The sequence below is a fragment of the Branchiostoma lanceolatum genome, chromosome 1 (assembly GCF_035083965.1).
Source record: "Branchiostoma lanceolatum isolate klBraLanc5 chromosome 1, klBraLanc5.hap2, whole genome shotgun sequence".
In the NCBI taxonomy this organism is placed as follows: domain Eukaryota; kingdom Metazoa; phylum Chordata; class Leptocardii; order Amphioxiformes; family Branchiostomatidae; genus Branchiostoma; species Branchiostoma lanceolatum.
Genome location: NC_089722.1, coordinates 31,753,236 through 31,771,323, shown reverse-complemented (window position 1 = coordinate 31,771,323; position 18,088 = coordinate 31,753,236). Strand labels below are relative to the sequence as shown.

The following is an 18,088-nucleotide window of genomic DNA, read 5'->3' as shown; positions in this document are numbered from 1 at the left end:
TGAAATGTGTTGTCATATCATTTTTGGCTTTTTTGTTTTTTTCTGGAGCATCTTTATGCAACATAAACGTTTGAAATGTACACAAATATCTTCATTCTACTACTACTGCATTGATTCATGGTCTCATTCATGAGTTTTTCCGCCCCATAGGCTTACATTGTAAATGTTATAATACGTGTTTTGGGCGCGTTCGTGATGAAGCTATAGGAAATGCATCAATGTCATTCATACTATATTGAGAATATTTACCCTAAATCATGCAAAAAAATTGCCAACAAATTCACTTCATACAAGCTCACATCAATTTCTTTATTGGTCAGAAATTACCCGCAATGGCAGAGCAGCCTTTCTGGCGCTGAATAGATGCAGAGTTTACAGGTTTCACATAATACACAACATATACATATATTATCCACACTTACATTTTGTGGAACTGTCGCAAGGGTCTGGGCGGCTGCCATTCGGCGCCACCAGGTGACCTTAATACGACCTTCCCCAACCGAAGTCAGATACACATTTACACCTGGGTGGAATGAGGAAAATCGTGTAAAGTGCCTTTGCCAAGGGCACAAGATCGGTGACATGACAGGATTCGAACTCGGCACCTCTTGGTTATGAGCCGAGCGCTCTGCCATTCCGCAACACGACCCCCCAATTTCGGGTCCCCAGATCAGAGGATGTCAACCGTATAATCAAATCAACATGGCTTATTGACCGTCACAAGACAGGCAACACACGTTAAAACGAAAACATAAGTGTGAGTAAGATGACAGTCACGTGAAAGATCATGGTTGCACTTCAAAAGCACCCAATTAAAGGGCATAAGACACCAATGACATCAGCATTAAGAATTTCCGGAAATTACATAAAACAAAATACTATTGTTTAATAACATAGAAATTTTCAAAAAATATTCACACTTCGGATGTTATTGAACATCGAACCATCAAAACATCATACCTCCAGCTTTTGATTCTTTCTACCAGGTAATTACATTAATCAGTGACTTGCCCGCTCATAAAGCCACAACGAACATGGCAGCCGATTTGGAACTTTGCACAACGGATCGGAAAGAACGTTATTTTTACAAGCAAACAAAATAGATATTGTTATGTCCTTTAATTGAATGTTATCACGATAATTAAGCACCGTTTGCTGATTAAATAATGTTTTTCGCAAGCCGTTGTGTGAGGTTCCGAACCGACTTCCGTGTTCATTATGACGTCATGAGTGGGCATTAGTCACTGATTAATGTAATCACCTGGTGAGAAGATCGGATAAGAATGAAGAGCTGGATCCATGGAAGTATGGTTTCTGATGGTTCAATGTTAGCTAACATCAGAAGGGTGTTTATTTGCTTTAAACGTTTATATTTCTTTTATGATGCTATTCCAATTTCCGATAATAAGAAAATGTTGTATTTTGGTGTCTTCTTCCCTTTAACGGAGCACTGTGAACTGTCACTGCTCAGTCTGACTTGGCAGCCGTGATGTACACATGGAGGAGGCTTGTCTTTACAAAATATAACCAAAAAAAGCTACTCTTCAAGCTACTTCACCAATATAAAGGTGATCATACCATCATAGATACTTCGCCATTCAAAAGGTTCAACTTTTTGCACAAAAGCAAAACAAGTTTGTAGTAGATATAGGTGTCATTTAAAAATGACCATCTGACAAAATGCACAACTATATAACGTGTATCTAGAAGTAACGTTGACATTCTGCCATGTTTACGAAAACGTGTCTAATACGAATTTAGCAAAGTAGCAAACCACCATTTTTCCCTGTTACATGTCCAAGGTATAGATGACCTTTGTCATTTATGATTTGTACTCTTTGTACAAGGGTCAGGGGCACCAGTCTTGTCGGTGTGTCATTCAGTACCAGGAACAGGAGTACTGGTCTTGTTGGTATGCCATTCAGCACCAGGGACAAGGACACCAGGTTATTCAACACCAGGAGCAGGAACACGAGTCTTGTCGGTGTGTCATTCAGCACCAGGGACGGGGCACCAGTTTTTTTGGTGTGTCATTCAGCACCAGGGACGGGGCACCAGTTTTGTTGGTGTGTCATTCAGCACCAGGGACGCGGCACCAGTTTTGTTGGTGTGTCATTCAGCACCAGGGACGGGGCACCAGTTTTGTTGGTGTGTCATTCAGCACCAGGGACGGGGCACCAGTTTTGTTGGTGTGTCATTCAGCACCAGGGACGGGGCACCAGTTTTGTTGGTGTGTCATTTAGCACCAGGAGCAGGGACACAAGTCTTGTTGGTGTGTCATTCAGCACCAGGGACGGGGCACCAGTTTTGTTGGTGTGTCATTCAGCACCAGGGGCAGGGGTACTGGTCTTTTTGGTGTGTCATTCAGCACCAGGGACGGGGCACCAGTTTTGTTGGTGTGTCATTCAGCACCAGGGACAGGGACACCAGTCATGTTGGTGTGTCATTCAGCACCAGGGACAGGAACACCAGTTCTGTTGGTGTGTCATTCAGCACCAGGGACAGGGACACCAGTTTTGTTGGTGTGTCATTCAGCACCAGGAGCAGGGACACAAGTCCTGTTGGTGTGTCATTCAGCATCAGGGACGGGGCACCAGTTTTGTTGGTGTGTCATTCAGCACCAGGGACGGGGCACCAGTTTTGTTGGTGTGTCATTCAACACCAGGTTCATGGGCACCAGTTTTGTTGGTTTGTCACTCAGCACCAGGGGCAGGGGAACCAGTCTTATCGGCGTGCCATTCAGTACCAGGGACAGGTACAGGGACACCAGTCTTGTTGGTATGTAATTCAGGGACACCAGTCTTATTGGCGTGTCATTTAGCACCAGGGACAGGGGCACCAGTTTTGTCGGTGTGTCATTCATCACCAGGGACGGGGGCACCCGTCTTGTTGGTGTGTCATTCAGCACCAGGGACACCAGTATTGTTTGTGCGTCATTCAGCACCAGGGGCAGAGGCAATAGTGTTGTCGATATGCCATTCAGCATCAGGGACAGGGGCACTAACCTTGTTGGTATTATTCAAGGACAGAGCCGAAAATCTTGTTGGTTTCATTTAGGGGCAGTGCTTCAAGGTGGTTAACATGCATGATGAGATATTTCAGAAAATGAGAAAATTCCTAAGTCCATGCAGCGGGTGTTACATGTTACATACCACATTCAATCTCCAGACAATTAAGTGCTGTTGGCGTTTTCGTGTAGAGCCTAGCTCTAGCGGTGATCAGTACCAGGTTGGGTGCGGCACGAGATGGCGGACACCCCGTTAGAAAGTGCAGCAAAAAGCGCGGTTCCTTCCAGTGCGGCTATATATACCCCACTGAATTCTACAGCTACGTATACCCCGGTGAAGTCAGTACGTCCGACTGGGATACAGGACAGACCCTTGCCACCAGTCCCTATCGACGATCTGTCCCTAAGTGCTGCAAGGATGCAGGAGCAAGATCACAGCAAGAACGGGAATGGAGAAACGGCCACGTCGCATCGAGAAGATCTTGACGATGTGACACTGATGTTAGGGCGTTCTCCCTCCGTAAAGTTCACAAGGGCACCACCCCATCACTCCGTGGAGACTCCGAGGGCACTGCGTCATCACTCCGGACACGATCCGAGGGCACCGCCTCAACACTCTGGACACGATCCGAGCTCACCTCCCCATCACTCCGGACACACTCCGAGGGCACCGCGTCAACACTCCGTACACGATCCGAGGGCACCACCTCAACACTCCGGACACGATCCGAGGGCACCGCGTCAACTCTCCGGACACGATCCGAGGGCACCGCCTCAACACTCCGGACACGATCCGAGCCTACCTCCTCATCACTCCGGACAGACTCCGAGGGCACCGCGTCATCACTCCGGACATGATCCGAGGGCACCGAGTCAACACTCCGGACACGATCCGAGGGCACCGCGTCAACACTCCGGACACGATCCGAGGGCACCGCGTCAACAACCCTGGCACGATGTGACACTGATGTTAGGGCGTTCTCCCTCCGTAAAGTTCACGAGGGCACCACCTCATTACTCCGAGGAGACTCCGAGGGCACCGCGTCATCACTCCGGACACGATCCGAGGGCACCGCCTCAACACTCCGGACACGATCCGAGCCCACCTCCTCATCACTCCGGACAGACTCCGAGGGCACCGCGTCATCACTCCGGACACGATCCGAGGGCACCGAGTCAACAGTCCGGACACGATCCGAGGGCACCGCGTCAACACTCCGGACACGATCCGAGGGCACCGCGTCAACAACCCTGGCACGATGTGACACTGATGTTAGGGCGTTCTCCCTCCGTAAAGTTCACGAGGGCACCACCTCATTACTCCGAGGAGACTCTGAGGGCACCACGTCAACACTCCGGACACGATCCGAGCTCACCTCCCCATCACTCCGGACAGACTCCGAGGGCACCGCGTCATCACTCCGGACACGATCCGAGCTCACCTCCCCATCACTCCGGACACGATCCGAGCTCACCTCCCCATCACTCCGGACACGATCCGAGCTCACCTCCCCATCACTCCGGACACGATCCGAGCTCACCTCCCCATCACTCCGGACACGATCCGAGCTCACCTCCCCATCACTCCGGACACGATCCGAGCTCACCTCCCCATCACTCCGGACACACCGATGGAGGGAGAGCAGATGGGTACCACAACCTTCGGGAGCAAGACAAGAAGCAAGTGCCATTGAATCCGATGTACGGCGCAGATTTGCCATCAGGTCAGTTCTAAATATTTATGTCACGATAGGATTTAATTTCTTTCTAGTTCACTTCCAACTTTGACTTTGTAGTCCTATTACGATGTACCTGTCTTTTCCCTTATCATTCAACTGCGAGACCAAGAAACACGAGTCAGTCAAGGGAGGGGTTCCTCCTTAAGCCGGCGTCACAATTCATGCGAGCATCGGCCGATTTTGTAGATCGGCGGAAGCTCGCCGAATTTCACAATCGCCCGAGTGTCGACCGTATTTTTCGCTGAAAACCTGCCCCGTCACAAATTGAACGGAGCTCGGGCGACGTCCGTCGAACACTAATAATCATAAATCCCACATAAGACGGTACCATGTTTTGGACACGGACGAAGTCAGAATCAACTGACCTGGTAACAAGCTCAAATTTGGACCAACTTTACTTTCTGAGTTGTGGCAAATCTGTCGGGCATGAGTGAAGTGGGGGGGCACACTGAAAATAATAACCTAAACAGGAATTTTGTCATAAACCAATCCGAATACTAGCGCAGGAGCCACAAAGTCAACAGATCAGTCGTTTAACCCCGATGCAAACATTTTCAGCAAACGGAAATCGACCGAAGCTCGGGCGAACGCCGTCCGAGCTTCGGACGACCGTTGGTAAGCCTATCGACGCCCTGCCGACGCCTGGGCGTGACTCGGCAGACAAACATAGATCTATAATGACTCATCAGTGGACTTTCAACTAGTCATTTTGTGGAGGTAAAACTCAGGAAGTCAAGTCAAGCCTCAAAAGTCAAGCCCCAGTTCATTGATACATATAAGTGAAACATCCAAACTAATACACAGCCTCATTACCCCTAAGGGTACCTACCGGCTGAGCTTTAAGGTGAATATTCAAGGTGAATATAATACCAAAAAAGATACAAGAAGGATTGTCTTCGGAGTCCGCATTTTATTTATAATAAAATTGTTTCAATGAAATTTAACTTTGCAATTGACTTGTCTTTCATTAGAAAAGTTTGGCAGCATTCTTTGACAAGTTGATATTAGTATTAGTTAATATTAAAGTATTATTATACTATATGTTATAAACCAAGCTGTCGTTACCATTTATTTATAAACAAGAAGGAGTTCGGCCGGAGCCCGTCCAAGCTCCCATCGACACCAGTACAACGCTCGCCCGAAGCACGCCTTACTTTTCATGAGTCGGCCGGAACACTGACGACGGTCGTCCGATTATTGTACAAAGCCCGTCCGAGGCTCGCACGAGGCCGAAGAGTTCGGGCGACCTCCGACCGACCAAAAATCGGGTCTAAAATCGTCGGATGCCCGCCCGAATATTGGCCGAGCGCTGGGCGTTGCTCGGGCGAGCTACGGGCAAACTGTCGACGAGCTGTGCGAGTTCAAAAATCGTCGCCGAGGCCTCGCTGAATTTAAGCGCAGCTTCCAGTGACACGCGAACGTCGGCCGAGCTCCGAAAATTCGCCCGAAGCCCGTAGAATCGACAGGACGTCGGTCGTACTTCGCCCGAAAATCGCCATTTGGAGCTCGCCGACAAGTCGGCCGAGCTAAATTCTTGATTTGTGACGGGGGCTTTAGGAGTGATAATGAAATGACAATGATTTTTGGCGTCTTGCATGTTGTTTTAAAAGATTGATAAATAAGACAACAGGATTTTTGCTACAAGACATCGGATATCAAAATTTTTGTACAAAAATATTGACTGCTTTTTGTAACAAGTTTCAACTTGCATTGACTTTCACCGTCACCAATAAGATTTTTTTGACGTCTGTGTATTTGCGTGTATATATGTGTGTGTGTGTGTGTGTGTGTGTGTGTGTGTGTATGTGTGTGTGTGTGTGTGTGTGTGTGTGTGTGTGATAACAGCTTAACTCGAGCATATGTGGATGACCCTAATGATATTTGGTAATTTAGTGGGCATAAGGAAGGACAGGTTCAATTATAAGCCTTCTCAATAACATTAACTTAAAGATTATGGGCTATAATAGTTATATATATATATATAAATTCTATATAATTATACAAAACTGGATTGAAAGTTAAAGTAAGGAAACTTTAATTTTTACGAAAGTAAATATACATTTAGGCAAGCAAATTATGAGCTATAATAGTTGTATATATATATAAATTCTATATAATTATACACAACTGGATTGAAAGTTAAGGAAACTTTAATTTTTACGTAAGTAAATAAACATTTAGGCAAGCAAATTATGCGATTTTCAATGGGGGAGGGCCTGGTGCGATATCCAATAAATGAAATTAGATTAATTCATGTTTTGCACTATTTTTTCATAGAACCATGTTCTAACACTGTCCCAAAAGGTGATTGAATGAGGACAATCCTAGAAGGCATTTAAATACGTTTCTTTCTCTAGCTGACAGAATTTTAGAAGGAGCATATGGGACGAGTTTCCAGCATATATCTAATTGAATTGAATTGATCTTTATTCACACAACCGGCAGGCTCAAACAAGCCTGAATTTTGTTGTATTTACATGTTGGCTCCATTTTCGGTCCATAACATTAAAACTTATCTTTAAAACGCAAACGTATCATTTTATCACTACATGTCATTTTTTCTCATATGCGTATTCACATAAATTCTTCATACTCGTCTTTTAAAAACATCAATATAGTGCGTAATTGCGTACATGTAAGATTATATCGATACATCAATATCAGTGCAGTATATGCGTGTCAGGACTATATACATGTGGTCAGGAGATCTGAACTCGGTTCAATGGTCTAGTCAGGTGTTCAATAGTTGTACAAGATATGGTATCGGAGAGTTTTTGTGTCTATTTGTTCGGCACAGTGGAATGTCTAGTTTCGAGGAACTGCGCGTCGTACGTCCTGTGATGTGTTTTCGGGATGGAGGGAGCCAGTCGCGGAAGTCCGATCGTAGAAGTGAGTGGGCAAAGGTGGTACAGATGGAGGTCCGACGGTCAGCCAGGGTGTCTAGTTCTAGTGTGGACAGGGCAGAGGTGTAGCCTGTGTATAGAGTTCCGAGGATGACCCTGCATGCTCTTTTTTGGATTCTCTCAAGTTTTGCTGACTGTTCGCTCGTCAGTGAAGAGTGCCATGCCGGTGCCGCATACTCGAGTGCAGGTCTCACGTACGACGCGTAGACTGACTTAAGGTTTGTGGGGCGGCTAATCCAGTGAAATTGACTTTGTACTATTTTACCAGTAAGGAAGTGAGAGAAAATTATTTTGTACTGAATTTTGGTAGCAAAGAACATAAGGATTCCAAATATAGTTTTTGGAACCATATGGATGACGTCATCATGTTTTATTGCCCTTGTCATAAATATTTTCGAAGAAAAAATACAGAACTTTGGAAATTCCCAACAATACAAAACTTCATTTTTTTGACGGATAATGATAAAAGCTACAAACTGGCGCTGGCGCCAACGAAAATATTGTAATCAACTATATTTATAGTGAAATTATTGATTTTTAATTAGGTTTTAATTAAGTCTCGATATCCGCCGAACCGCACATATCACCCCTTGGCGCGAACGCGAGTGTGAAGATTGAACGGTTCTCTTAACGAATCCGGCAATAAAAGCGATAATTTACCTTCACTTCTTTCTAATTATAGAAAATAAAAATGTGTTATGGCCATAAAATCTGCTAATCGGCCGCAAAATCGACGTTTTCGCCGCAAAATGCAACGAAACAGCACCAAAATCGGCAGCGTGGATCCTCCATACTAGATTGACCTGTTGTGACCCCAAAACAGCTGCTAAACTCTCGCGAAGTCCCGCAAAATGCGAGAAACTGACGAGATTGTGAGTGTTTGCTGCCGTTCCCGCACTGTACTCCCTCCCCCATGTTGTTTACGTGCCACGCCGCCTGTCAGCGGGCGGGCGGGCGGGCGGAAACATTTAAACATGGCGGCCTCCTCGTCACCTCAACTACGGACGCGCGTAGGCCGCCCCAAAACTTGCCCAGCCATGTACAAAACGTAGAAAATGGATATTGTGAAAGAATGGGGTATAGTTTGTATCTAAACTGTAAAAAAAAAAGCTGGATGGGCGGTTAAACCGTCCGCAGCTGAGGAAAAGTAGGTCACCTTCTATACCTTGCTCCAGTCATTTACACACACACCCTTCCATTCAATATTTGTTTCATCCGTTCTTTTTGCTTAGAATACCGATCGCTGCACGTATGGTATTGTATACATATTGCACCTAAGCTACTTTTGCTCCCTTTATGTTTATGACATTGTATTCAAACTGTGGGAGGTATTAGTAAGATTATATGCCTCAAGAATAGGACTGAAATGTATTTTTGTTTTTTCTGTTGTATGTAGGAACTAAGGAAGTGGAGGTGGTTTGCCAAGTGCGATCATGTGTTGGAATGGAAGAGAATGTTCAACCCCATATCTATATAATTTAAGTCATTCAAAATAAGCAATACATATATGGGTGTCATCCTTTTTTGTTTCAAGTATCAAGTCTCTTTTTCACTGTACACCTATCAAATGTAAAACAGAATTACTACATGATATTTTTGTGTTTTATCAGCTGTAGGTTCTCCATATCAGTTGTTATCTTTTCACTTTTTCACGAAAGATCTAGAAGTTGAACATGCATATTAAAGGATGGTAACCAGAAAAAAAATCAGTGACGGCTTTTTGACCGATTAGAAAATGAACAGTACCAGCAGGCAGTCCCACGTTTTGAGATTTACTGGTCGAAGACAATAATAAAAATCTGAGGCCAAAACAGAAGAGATTTAGCTAATTGACGTTACTCTCTAGATAGGTGTAGATTATACCTAGAAACACTGAAACTGAGTCTTCAGACAGCAAGGCGAGTGTGGTATTTAAGTGCCAATTATGGCTGAACCTAAAATAAAATCCTTTATGTGATCCAACACACACACACACACACTTGCAGCATTCATGTAAATTTACACTTGAAACCAAAAATGATATCCAAACTGCAAATCAGGTTACCCCTAGAGTGTGAACATAGTCAGCTTGTTTTCATGTTGGAACAAAAAAATCCCCATCACTTGTGTCTCGCCCTCAAAATATGATACAGTACCCTATTCTGTACGATACAACCCAAAACAAACCTGGACTTGAATTTTCTTCACCGGTACTTACCCCTACAATATATGCATCGTGGTACAAATGACTGCAATACAGCACAACATAGCATAGCATATAAAGATTAGTTCCTTTATTTTTATATTTCTGTTTCAGTGTTTGGAAAGTGATGCCATGGGGGGGGGGGGGATAATTGCTGGCTGGCCAGGCCATGCCAATATGTACAATAAAGGTTATTATTATCATTACTAATCATCACAACTGCCAAACTTCCATGGTTGCACAGTCTAAAACAGCATTCTACTGTCTTTACTCTAGATCTAGTCCCAGTCTCGTCAGTGTTCTCTTTGCAAGGTTGGCCAGCGTCTTGCTGCGACTCCATGGCCAGGTTGACTTCTTTGACGCCGTATACCTTTACAATAAAAAAACACACAGATATTTTAGGACATACTCGAAGTAGAGAACACACAAGTTCCAGTTTGCACTGTAGTACGTAAAGAAGTTGACCTATCTTAGCGGCCCTACCAGCGGAATTTTAGTCGGGAGAATCAAGCTTTCATGCCGCCCACCCAAGGTGGCCCCTCCCTTAGAGGCCGATATGACAACACTGGCGGCACAGGTAAACGGCGTACCGGCTTTAGACTGCGGACTAAATCGGCTAGTGTCCCGCTGAGGTGTGGCAAGTAGGTACATTCTTGTAGAGAACACATTGCTTGTACGTTACCGAAGACTCTACTCTAGTCAGTATACAGTAACCCCGTCCCCCGTCGCAATCTTATCACAACAAAGAAGTGTACAGGCACGAGCCCGACGAAGGGTCAAATTGGCTGACTTTACGAGATACAAGACCAAAAATAATATTTCGATAGGGTAGTGTATCCTCTGAAGATGTTTATGCATACGTACCAACGCTATAAAATCAGTTTTTCCGGTCAAAATCGCGTCAAGTCGGGCCGTAACTTGTGTACAGCATGAGAAAACATGGCCGCCACTCTCTCTCTCTCCACGGCGCGAGTGCGCATGCGCATAACGCTTCCAGCAAAGCGGCTGCGCCCCTGTGGGAGCGCATGGGACAAACATTTCCGCGTTTTTCAAGATAATTAATAGGAAGATTTATGGACCTTTAATGGTCAGAAATATATACTAGAAGTATAAGCGCCACGATATATATTACTTTTTTAGCGCTTAGAGAGAGAAAATCAGCCGCCTCGACAACCTTAAGGTCTGGGACGGACACGCCAAAACGCTTGAGGCGGCGAAGCAGAAACAGTTTCTTGTTGGCTGATGATACCATGCTATTAACCTGTAGTTCCCATTTCAAGTCGTCTTGTACAGTTAGGCCGAGTACTTTGAAGTGTGATACATACAGCAGGGGTTGTCCATTAATACTGAGTGGTTCCGGTTGAGGTGGGGACTTGGCGAAACAAATTTGCATAGCTTTACATTTTTTTGGATTCATTCTCATTTTGTGGTCGTTAGTCCAGTTGTTCAGTGTTGGTTGTAGGAGTCGTTGTTGACGGATGGTTCTTGTCAGGGCAAGGTTCATGTCGTCAACATACTTCCAGCGGTTGATGACGTCACGCAGTGCACTGTCGATCACTGATAAGAAAATTATAGGTCCAAGTATTGTGGCTTGTGCAACGCCACAAGTGAGGTACAGCCAGTCCGAGCTTTTGCCTTGGTAGCAGACTCTTTGTCGACGGTCCGTGATGAAGCTGCTAATCCATGGTATCAGGGCTGGGCGAACTCCAAGGTCTAGCATACATCTGATTGCCGTAGGGTGATCTATCCTGTCGAAGGCTTTAGATAGGTCTGTCGTGACCAGTGTGCCAACAGAGTTTGGCACTGAGGTTGACTTGAATAGAAAGTCCAGCAAACTCACCAACGCATGTGTTGTTGACTTGTTCTTCCTACTGCCGAATTGTCGTGGGTCTAGATTTGAGGATATATCGCTCAAGATCCAGGAAGCAGCAAAGCGTTCACAGTGTTTTGACAGTTGGGCAGTTAGTGAAATTGGCCTTAGTTCTTCTATATTCGGTGGTGAAGTTTTGGGTAGGGCAACGACGTTGGTTTCTTTCCACTGGCGTGGAACTACTCCTTCCCCGAAGGACGAGTTGATCAGATCGCATAGTGGGCTGCTCAATTCACATGCAAATTCTTTCAAAATGCGTGGGGGGATGCCGTCTGATCCGGGGCTTTTGTAGCGGTTCGTAGTTTTCAGTTGGGTGTAAACGTCCCAGACGTGGATGGTAGGTAGGGGTTGGGCTGGTAGAAAGGCCGGCAATGACGTCCGTTCCAGCGGTGGCAGGGATTGGGACACCCTCGCTAGTTTGGTGTTTATGGCGTTCGCGGTGGCTGTGAAGTCGGTTTGGTCAATCCCAGGGGCGTGGATAAGACTGGCTTTCTTCCTGATGTTGCACATGGCCTTGATGTTGTTGTGCCACGATCTGGGGTCTGTTTTCTTCTCACCTTCCACGTTGACCTTGTAGAAATGTTTCTTTGCTCTTCTGATCTCACGTTGTACTTTGTTCCGGTAGAAACGTGACAAGTGTGTAGCTTTCCCAAGCTTATACTTCTTCTGTCGCACTGTTATCAGGTGTTTTATCCTGGTTGTAATCCACTGTTTGTCACTTAGGTGGAAGTTGACAGTTTTAGTTGGGAAAAATTTGTCTATAGCTGTTGCCAGGGTGCCGTAGAAAGCGTCAGCTTTCTCCTCTGTCGAAGCAGCATTGTAGACCTCAGACCATGAATGTGTAGTGATCCATTTACCAAACATGTTCAGGTTGCGTTCAGGCATAGGACGAGTTGTTTTCTTTGAGGAAGGGTTGGCTGCATGCTTCTCCCTTACCTTCGGTTCCCACAGGATGGTGTTGTGGTCGCTGAGACCGATCGGAGGTAGGGTGACTGGTGTTTTGTAGCACGATTTCATGTTGGTAATGATGTGGTCCAACATGGAGCTCCCTCTTGTGTTACTCAGCACGACCTGTGAGAGGTCCTGATCGAGGAGAATGTCTCGAACGTTTAAGTGGTTGAAGTCACCAAGGAATACCAGGCCGATGTTCGGATGGGTTGTGCGTAGATAGTCCGAGGTAGTGATAAGGTGATCGACTAGGTCATCTCCGTACGGCGACTGCGGGGGTGAATATAGGCAACACAGCGCGATGGATGAAATGTGTTGCGGTAGACGATGTGGACGTACTTTGATCCAAATGCATTCCAGGTTCTGTGGGACTGTGACTTCAGAGATAGGACTGGAAGGAATGCTGTCGCGGACGTAAATCGCTACGCCGCCCCCTTGGCGAGTGGTGCGACACCTGGAATAGACGGTGAACCCGTCGATGGCCTGGAGTTGGTCCGGCATGGTAGAGGTGAACCATGTCTCAGATACTGCGACAATATCTATGTTGTTGCTTAGTAAAACGGACTGGAACTCATCCAACTTGTTAACTTAAGACCTTGGGTTGGTCAGCAGGAGTGATGGTACTGGAAATGTACAGCTGTGGTTCACTGTGTTAACATTCCTGACGCTCACCAGATTTGCGCGGGAACCTCTGGTAAACAACTCCTTTTTGGCGCCAAAGTTAATCAAGTTTTTGGTATTGCCGATTACTGTTTCGATTTTACGAAGGTAATTCCTACCCGCTTTTGTCCCTCTTGGTCTGCGGTGGCCCCTTAGTATCCCCTTGTTGTGGAGTAGGTCCTTGAGGTGCGGTATTGGTGGTGACAGGTTATTTTTCAAGCTCCTCATGAAATCCCTGGAGTACATGAAGACAGTTCTGGAAGCCATTGTTTCTCGCAGGGGAGGGACGCTGGCGAAGATTGACGATTTTCCTGCTCACTCCTTAGCTACTGGCGACTGTGAAGTTCTCTCAGACTAGTCCAGTTGACATCTTACACTATTACAATTACGCACGCATCATATAAAAGTTGTTTCACACGTTAAAATCACATAAAATCAAGGCAGGACTGGGAGCTGTTGTAAAACCGTGGCAGCCCTTGAGAGCGCCACATAAAACCGTGCATAAAAATCAAAGCAGTTTCCTCAATTGAGTTGAAACATACTGCTCGTAACGAGTGGTAGTGCAGGGCTCGAAATACTGGGTGCATGTTGACGTTTGTGCACCCAAAATTGGAACTGTGTACCTATTGTTTGACTGTGTATTCCTGAAAAAAATAAAAAATAAAATACTTAAATGTGTTAGAAAAAGCGATATAACCTTGTCCTACTTTGTTTGATGTATTACTTGTTTCAAATTTTGAAGTTAGACATGTAATTTTAGATTTAAACGAGGCAGAAGGGTTTGTGATCGCATTTTGCTTACTTTCTACTTTATCTTATGTTGTGCACCCCAAATTCTTTCTGTGCACCTAGATTTTAAATTATCAGGTTGGGTGCACCAGTGTACCTATTTCCAAAATGAATTTCGAGCCCTGTAGTGCAATGTGGCTCCACCACAGCTTGCGTGGAATAAATACATAGTTAATTGTATTCATGAGAAAAATCATTTGGAGACGTTTGTATTGAAAACGCTTGGTTTAGGGATTGAATGAACTAAATATCAAGGACGTATAAACTGATTTAATTCCAGGGTTTAAGAGAATCATCGACATACATCTATGGCATGTGTAATATTGTGTGGGGCGTTAATTCAAATATTTAGCCACAAGTAAAAATGTACACAAATCACTAAGTGACCCAAGTTCTAGTGACCTATGTACTCATTTCGAGTGGGCATAATAAGTTTTCAAATTTACCTTTAAATTCAGGGATGGCTTTGTAGTCTTTTGGATGAAAATTATAGTATTATACTATTTTACTATTAGTAAATAAAAACGATCTATATGACGACTATGTTGCTACCTTTAATATAGTAATATCAAAGCTCTATCTATACAACAAGTTTATCGTAACTTCACTGTTCTAAGTAACAACTTCTTTGAACAATGTGACTATATCTAGTAGTAGCTTCAAATTCCTTTATAACAAAAAGCTCTGTCAATCAGCAGCTGATCCAGCTCAAGTTCGACAGCAACCTGATGGGGAAAGACGACCAAACCAGACGGTGCCGGCTCCGACCGCACCCGCTCGCAGAGCCTTGCCTGTCCCCTCAACCGCCGGGGCCCAACCTGTGGCGGCCGCCACACACGTGTACGATGGAGAAAGGCGCGGGATGCGAGATGCTCGCAGCGATGTTCCGCCTGTCCCAGCTCCAAGGCCAGCAAGAACCATGACTTGGGTCCAACCCATGGCGCCCGCCACACACGTGTACGAGGATGGTGACGCGTTCGGGATGCGTCTCGGACCACCTCTGAACCGAGATGCTCGCAGCGCCCCGCCTGTCCCCTCCACCCCGAGGCCAGGAAGATTCACCGCCGGGGCCCAACCTGTGGCGCCCGCCACACACGTGTACGAGGATGGTGACGCGTTCGGGATGCGTCTCGGACCACCTCTGAACCGAGATGCTCGCAGCGCCCCGCCTGTCCTCTCCACCCCGAGGCCAGGAAGATTCACCGCCGGGGCCCAACCTGTGGCGCCCGCCACACACGTGTACAAGGATGGTGACGCGTTCTGGATGCGTCTCGGACCACCTCTGAACCGAGATGCTCGCAGCGCCCCGCCTGTCCCCTCCACCCCGAGGCCAGGAAGATTCACCGCCGGGGCCCAACCTGTGGCGCCCGCCACACACGTGTACGAGGATGGTGACGCGTTCGGGATGCGTCTCGGACCACCCCTGAACCAAGATGCTCGCAGCGCCCCGCCTGTCCCCTCCACCCCGAGGCCAGGAAGATTCACCGCCGGGGCCCAACCTGTGGCGCCCGCCACACACGTGTACGAGGATGGTGACGCGTTCGGGATGCGTCTCGGACCACCCCTGAACCAAGATGCTCGCAGCGCCCCGCCTGTCCTCTCCACCCCGAGGCCAGGAAGATTCACCGCCGGGGCCCAACCTGTGGCGCCCGCCACACACGTGTACGAGGATGGTGACGCGATCTGGATGCGTCTCGGACCACCTCTGAACCGAGATGCTCGCAGCGCCCCGCCTGTCCCCTCCACCCCGAGGCCAGGAAGATTCACCGCCGGGGCCCAACCTGTGGCGCCCGCCACACACGTGTACGAGGATGGTGACGCGTTCGGGATGCGTCTCGGACCACCTCTGAACCGAGATGCTCGCAGCGCCCCGCCTGTCCTCTCCACCCCGAGGCCAGGAAGATTCACCGCCGGGGCCCAACCTGTGGCGCCCGCCACACACGTGTACGAGGATGGTGACGCGTTCGGGATGCGTCTCGGACCACCCCTGAACCGAGATGCTCGCAGCGCCCCGCCTGTCCTCTCCACCCCGAGGCCAGGAAGATTCACCGCCGGGGCCCAACCTGTGGCGCCCGCCACACACGTGTACGAGGATGGTGACGCGTTCGGGATGCGTCTCGGACCACCTCTGAACCGAGATGCTCGCAGCGCCCCGCCTGTCCTCTCCACCCCGAGGCCAGGAAGATTCACCGCCGGGGCCCAACCTGTGATGCCCGCCACACACGTGTACGAGGATGGTGACGCGTTCGGGATGCGTCTCGGACCACCTCTGAACCGAGATGCTCGCAGCGCCCCGCCTGTCCCCTCTTCTCCAAGGCCAGGAAGAACCACAGACGGGTCAGCTGTCGGCAATCAGCCGGGCAACCCGAATCAACCTCCAGGTAGGACAGTAGAATAAAAGGTTAATGTCCCGCCCCAAAGGTATGTATGGTGACATGTCTACTCGGTTTCTATGACAACCTCCTAGACTTGATATTTCACTTGGTCACCATACATACTGTAGAAAAGGCGGGACATAAACGTTAGCATCATATAGCCTATTCAATCTGGATAACCCAAGTTTGCAACCTATTTAGGTCTGTTTCCACACAGCGGCATTGGTCAGCAGTGCGCAGTGTGCCGATAACGTTTTGAACTCTTTATGGCATCTCCGTCATAGCCCCAGCAAGCTGCTAAGGCTGGCCTACTAGAGGGCTAGCTGCCGAATCTTAACAGACTCACTAGAATCTTATAGACCATATGTCTGTTTTTTTCACCCACTTCAATGCCTTGTTTATATGAAGAATGTTCCATTGTTTACAGTCTGTATTACTGTATATTTCAGTGGTTTGTATTGCCTAACAATTCTCTCAACATTAACATATGTCTGTTTTTTCACCCACTTCAATGCCTTGTTTATATGAAGAATATCCCATTGTTTACAGTCTGTATTACTGTATATTTCAGTTGTTTATATTGCCTAATAATTCTCTTAATATATATAACATTAGCATATGTCTGTTTTTTCACCCACTTCAATGCCTTGTTTATATGAAGGATGTCCTATTGTTTACAGTCTGTATTACTGTATATTTCAGTTGTTTATATTCGCTAACAATTCTAATTCTCAACATTAGCATGTAAGGCCATGTTGATTTGATTACATGGATGACATTCACCGGAGATCGCAAAACTGATGCGAGCGTGCGAATAAAAAGAATTGGCAAAAAAAAGTTGTCTTTATCATGAAATCTACGTGGTCAAGAAGCATAAACTAAACACATAGTGTAGTATCCCGAATAATGGATTCTTTATTTTCCTTCTTTCACATCTTCTTCGTTGACTTTGGAATTTATTTTGGCATTCTACGACATCCGTTTCCCGAAATATTTGTTTCCAATTTATAGCATATATTTTCTAATTTTGCATCTGCTTTTGACGATTTACAGTGTGACTGAAAACATTTTTGGGAAACGGACCAAAATTAATGCTCGCGCGGATGTCATCCATATGATCAAATGTACAAGGCCTTTAATTGCCGAAAAAGGCTTGAAAATAACGCTGCATTTTGTCTTTGTCTCGTAGACGCCGCTAGAGAAAGGCCTTCGTTCTGGGAACAGCATTGCCAAGGCCGAGGTGTTGTCATCATCCTCATCACCATGGCATTCGTTGTCATGGTAACACTGATGATCACTGTACTTGTACACGTAGTTCTGGTGCACACCGCCTCCCAACCGCCGCATTATGACTCTGTAAGTTTACTTCTTTGAACATCTTACAACATCTTTCTTGCATGGAAGACTGACAGAAATAAAGGCATTATGTGTAAGTGACTATGTAAGTTTAATTCTTTGAACACCTTATAAAAATTTCTTGCATGAAAGATTGACAAAAATGAAGATATCAGAATGACATAGGTTGTCTATATGTATTGGACTCTGTAAGTTTACTTCTTTTAACATCTTACAAAAACTATCTTGCATTAGTTTGATTAGCTTGATTGACAAAAAC

General features: G+C 46.3%; 2 protein-coding genes and 1 long non-coding RNA gene across 3 annotated transcripts; 1 reads left to right on the top strand and 2 right to left on the bottom strand.

Moving 5' to 3' along the window:
• Positions 1 to 9,900: 9,900 nt before the first annotated feature.
• Positions 9,901 to 11,011, bottom strand: LOC136449001 (uncharacterized). Its single transcript, XR_010757964.1, has 2 exons — positions 10,696 to 11,011; positions 9,901 to 10,201 (listed from the first exon to the last, which is right to left on the bottom strand). It is a non-coding gene; the product is annotated as an uncharacterized lncRNA (long non-coding RNA).
• Positions 11,012 to 11,264: 253 nt separating this feature from the next.
• Positions 11,265 to 13,150, bottom strand: LOC136422399 (uncharacterized). The gene is made up of 2 exons (XM_066410190.1): positions 11,672 to 13,150; positions 11,265 to 11,315 (listed from the first exon to the last, which is right to left on the bottom strand). The coding sequence occupies exons 1-2, from the start codon at positions 13,148 to 13,150 to the stop codon at positions 11,265 to 11,267; spliced, it is 1,530 nt and encodes a 509-aa protein (XP_066266287.1).
• A 1,810-nt stretch (positions 13,151 to 14,960) lies between these two features.
• On the top strand, positions 14,961 to 16,496 carry LOC136422331 (WAS/WASL-interacting protein family member 1-like). Its single transcript, XM_066410062.1, has one exon. The coding sequence runs from the start codon at positions 14,961 to 14,963 to the stop codon at positions 16,494 to 16,496; it is 1,536 nt and encodes a 511-aa protein (XP_066266159.1).
• The last annotated feature ends 1,592 nt before the right edge of the window (positions 16,497 to 18,088 follow it).

Coding starts and splice junctions, on each gene's coding strand:
- LOC136422399 (XM_066410190.1), bottom strand. CDS start 13,150: ATGCCGGACCAACTCCAGGCCATCGACGGGTTCACCGTCTATTCCAGG. Junction 11,316..11,671: donor AGTCAACAACACATGCGTTG/GTGAGTTTGCTG, acceptor TGCCCTGACAAG/AACCATCCGTCAACAACGAC.
- LOC136422331 (XM_066410062.1), top strand. CDS start 14,961: ATGCGAGATGCTCGCAGCGATGTTCCGCCTGTCCCAGCTCCAAGGCCA.